General features: G+C 43.6%; 2 protein-coding genes across 2 annotated transcripts in view; both read right to left on the bottom strand.

Annotated features, from left to right (window-relative positions):
• The window catches only part of LOC132191890 (small ribosomal subunit protein uS7), an 8,046-nt gene that overhangs the window by 3,077 nt on the left and 2,093 nt on the right, over positions 1-2,876 (bottom strand). The window lies entirely within an intron of this gene.
• Positions 69-1,465, bottom strand: LOC132192036 (UBP1-associated protein 2A-like; the record flags this gene model as incomplete). The annotated part of the gene is given in 1 exon segment (XM_059607222.1): positions 69-1,465. A coding segment is annotated over 1 exon segment (1,294 nt), but the record flags the coding sequence as incomplete, so codon positions are not given.

The following is a 2,876-nucleotide window of genomic DNA, read 5'->3' as shown; positions in this document are numbered from 1 at the left end:
GTTCGAATACGCACCCTGTGTCGCATGCCCCGCTGCGGGCACACCTGGGTTCGCGGCCGCAGCCGATGCCAGCGTCCCCAACAGATTAGTCAGGCCCAACCCGGCACCTTGACTTGCAAACAACGCCGCTATTGCCTGCCCAAGCGCAGGATTCAACGCCTGAGCCGCCGCAGCCCCCTGATTTAACCCAATCCCCGCTCCGGTGGGGGGAGCCATCAAGTGACCCGGTGCAGCCGCTGCGGCTCCACCAACAAGAGCGGGGTTCTCATTCCTCTGGAATTGGGCGTTGTGAGGGTTCTGGTGAGGCTGATACTGAAGCTGATGATGCTGATACTGAAGCTGATTAGGGTGAGACTTTTTCGGCTTCGGACCATCAATAGCCTTCTGGCAGTGCAATGTATGTCCCTCGAAATTCTTGTGCGGCTCTTCCAGAGCCCTCTTGGCGCTTTCAACCGTCTTGTACGTGAACAAACAAAACCCCTTGGGCTTCCCGGTCATCTTATCGAGCCCCAATGGCCCTTCCTCAATTTCTCCGTACTTGGAGAAGAACATAAGCAGCTTCTGAGGATCCAACTCAGCCCCAACATTGCTCACGTATATCTTCCTCTGCGCATATTCCGAAAGGGGCGGCGTGGAGGCCGCCGCGGTGGCATTTGGCTGTGCGACCGGAAACATTGAGGCCAGCTGGCACGCAGTCATCCGGTTGCCGATCTTCTTCTGGGGCTGCTTGAGGGCCTTCCGGGCCCCGCCGCGGGTCTTGAAGAGGATGAAACCGTAGCCCTTGGATTTGCCAGAGACCTTGTCGCACACGGCCTTGCAATCCTCGATCTCGCCGTACTGCTTGAACGCGTTGGAGAGTGTCTCCGTGTTCGTGTCCCACCCGAGTCCGTGGACGAAGATCTTTCGGTGTGCCGGGTCCTCGTCCGCAACCTTTTGGATCCGATCCGCCACGTCCGGATGCTTACGCACTGCTTCGCAGAGAAGGTTTATAATCTGCTCCTTGCTGAACGGTTCAAGAACCTTCTGTATGGGTTCATCGTCATCATCCTCACTGTCTCGATCTGCGGCTGACGTGGAGGTGTTCGCCGTCTGATTATCGGCATTCTTGGGTTTATAGAGATCTTCGTCTTCTTCGTCTTCATCCTCTTCTTCGTCTTCCCCTTCTTCTTCTTCCTCTTCTTCTTCTTCTTCTTCTTCTTCTTCGTATTCGTATTCGTACTCGTATTCGTATTCGTCGTCTTGGTCTACCTCAACTTTGATGTGGGTACGATCCTCTTCTTTCTGCTTTCGTTGCTGCTGTTGCTTCTTCGGGGGCTCGGTTGCCAGGTCGGATTTGGAGTCGAGCTTTCGCTTCCTCGCCATTGCTGGGGCTGATAGAGTGACAACTGAGCCTCAGAGAGAAAGAGGTATTGGTTGGGACTAGGGTTTGGGTTTCAGGGTCCGGTGTCTGTCCCGACCCTGAAAAAATAAATTAGAGTTTTTTTTTTTAAAAAAAATGGTTCTTATTTTGAATTTATATCTAAATAGTTAGAAATAATTTTATTTTATTTTATTTTTTTGGAAAAATCATATTTAGTCCTTAAGTTTTCATCTGATTTGAATATAGTTATTGGGTTTTCAATTTTCAGAATAATTCTTAGATTTCGGCCAAGTTTGAAATAAGTCACTCTTATCACTTTTTCGTCTAAATTAATCGTTTGTCAATTTTGCACGTCACGTCCATTTCAACACCCCAATACAATGTCACACCAACAAACTGAAGTCTTTTGTTACTGTGGGTTTGCACTTTAGGTTCTCAAATTTTGTGTTTCTCTAAATTCTACTGTTAGATCAATTGTTTTTGTGAGCCTTTTGTTTTGTTTTATTTTCTTTCTATGAATGACTTAACACTTATTGACGTGGAATTGTATTCATGACAAAGTGATAAAGAGATCTATTTTAAACTTGGACAAAACTAAGGTTTGTGTTCTCAAAATTTAAAATTCGTAGCTAAATTCAAATTAGAAGAAAACTTAAGAGTCCTAAATTTTTTACCCCACCTTAACTAGTTTTTTTGTTTTTTTTACCTTTTTGGTACTGGGCTTTGTTTTGGAGAACTGCTGCACACAAAAGTAGTTTTTTTACTTCTTTATTCTAATTTTATTCCACATTTTTAAAATGTAACTTTTTCAAGCCGACAGTAATTATGAAAAAATTCATAAGTGATTGGACAATCAAATCTTATTTAGACAATGAGTCCCTTATAAACTCTCACTCAACTATGGTTTAAGGATGCAATGGAGCATCACAAGTTCACTACTGTTCGCCCAGAGGCTTGCGGCCGGTCGGAATCGCCGCTATGCACATACTCTCACATGTGCTTTATTTAGGGTTTCAAAACAAAATAAAAATCTAACAGTCCCTTTTTTCTTAATTAGTTAGGGAAAGAACCTTTTTTTTTTTTTCTGGTTTCTTATTTATATTATAAAACAAGATTCTCAAACATTATCAACCAAAAATATTTAGAGTATGGAAAGAGGCAGCATAATCGCCGCAATTTAGGATATTGCTTCAACATGGACCAAGCCATGGTTAGCCAAATTCTCAAAACATTTACCACAAGCACCAAGTAGACACCCACAACATAAAGACGCAAAAGAACAAAGACATCTTCGGAACAAGGTCGTCAACCACATTGACACCAGCCCATAAAAGACCATGAAAAAGAATGGAAGGCCATGTCCAAGGGGTCGCTAAACTTAAGAGAAATTTGCTCACAGAATATTGAAAGAGTAAAAAAAATCTCGCTTAGAAGCTTTCTCCATATTCATAAATATAGATATAAACTCCAAACAAAAATAAAGTACATTCCCATCACTCAAAAAAACCACCAACTA

This window comes from Corylus avellana, chromosome ca9 (genome assembly GCF_901000735.1).
Source record: "Corylus avellana chromosome ca9, CavTom2PMs-1.0".
NCBI lineage: Eukaryota > Viridiplantae > Streptophyta > Magnoliopsida > Fagales > Betulaceae > Corylus > Corylus avellana.
The sequence above is the reverse complement of the archived record's forward strand: the minus strand, read 5'-3'. Positions and strand labels throughout refer to the sequence as shown.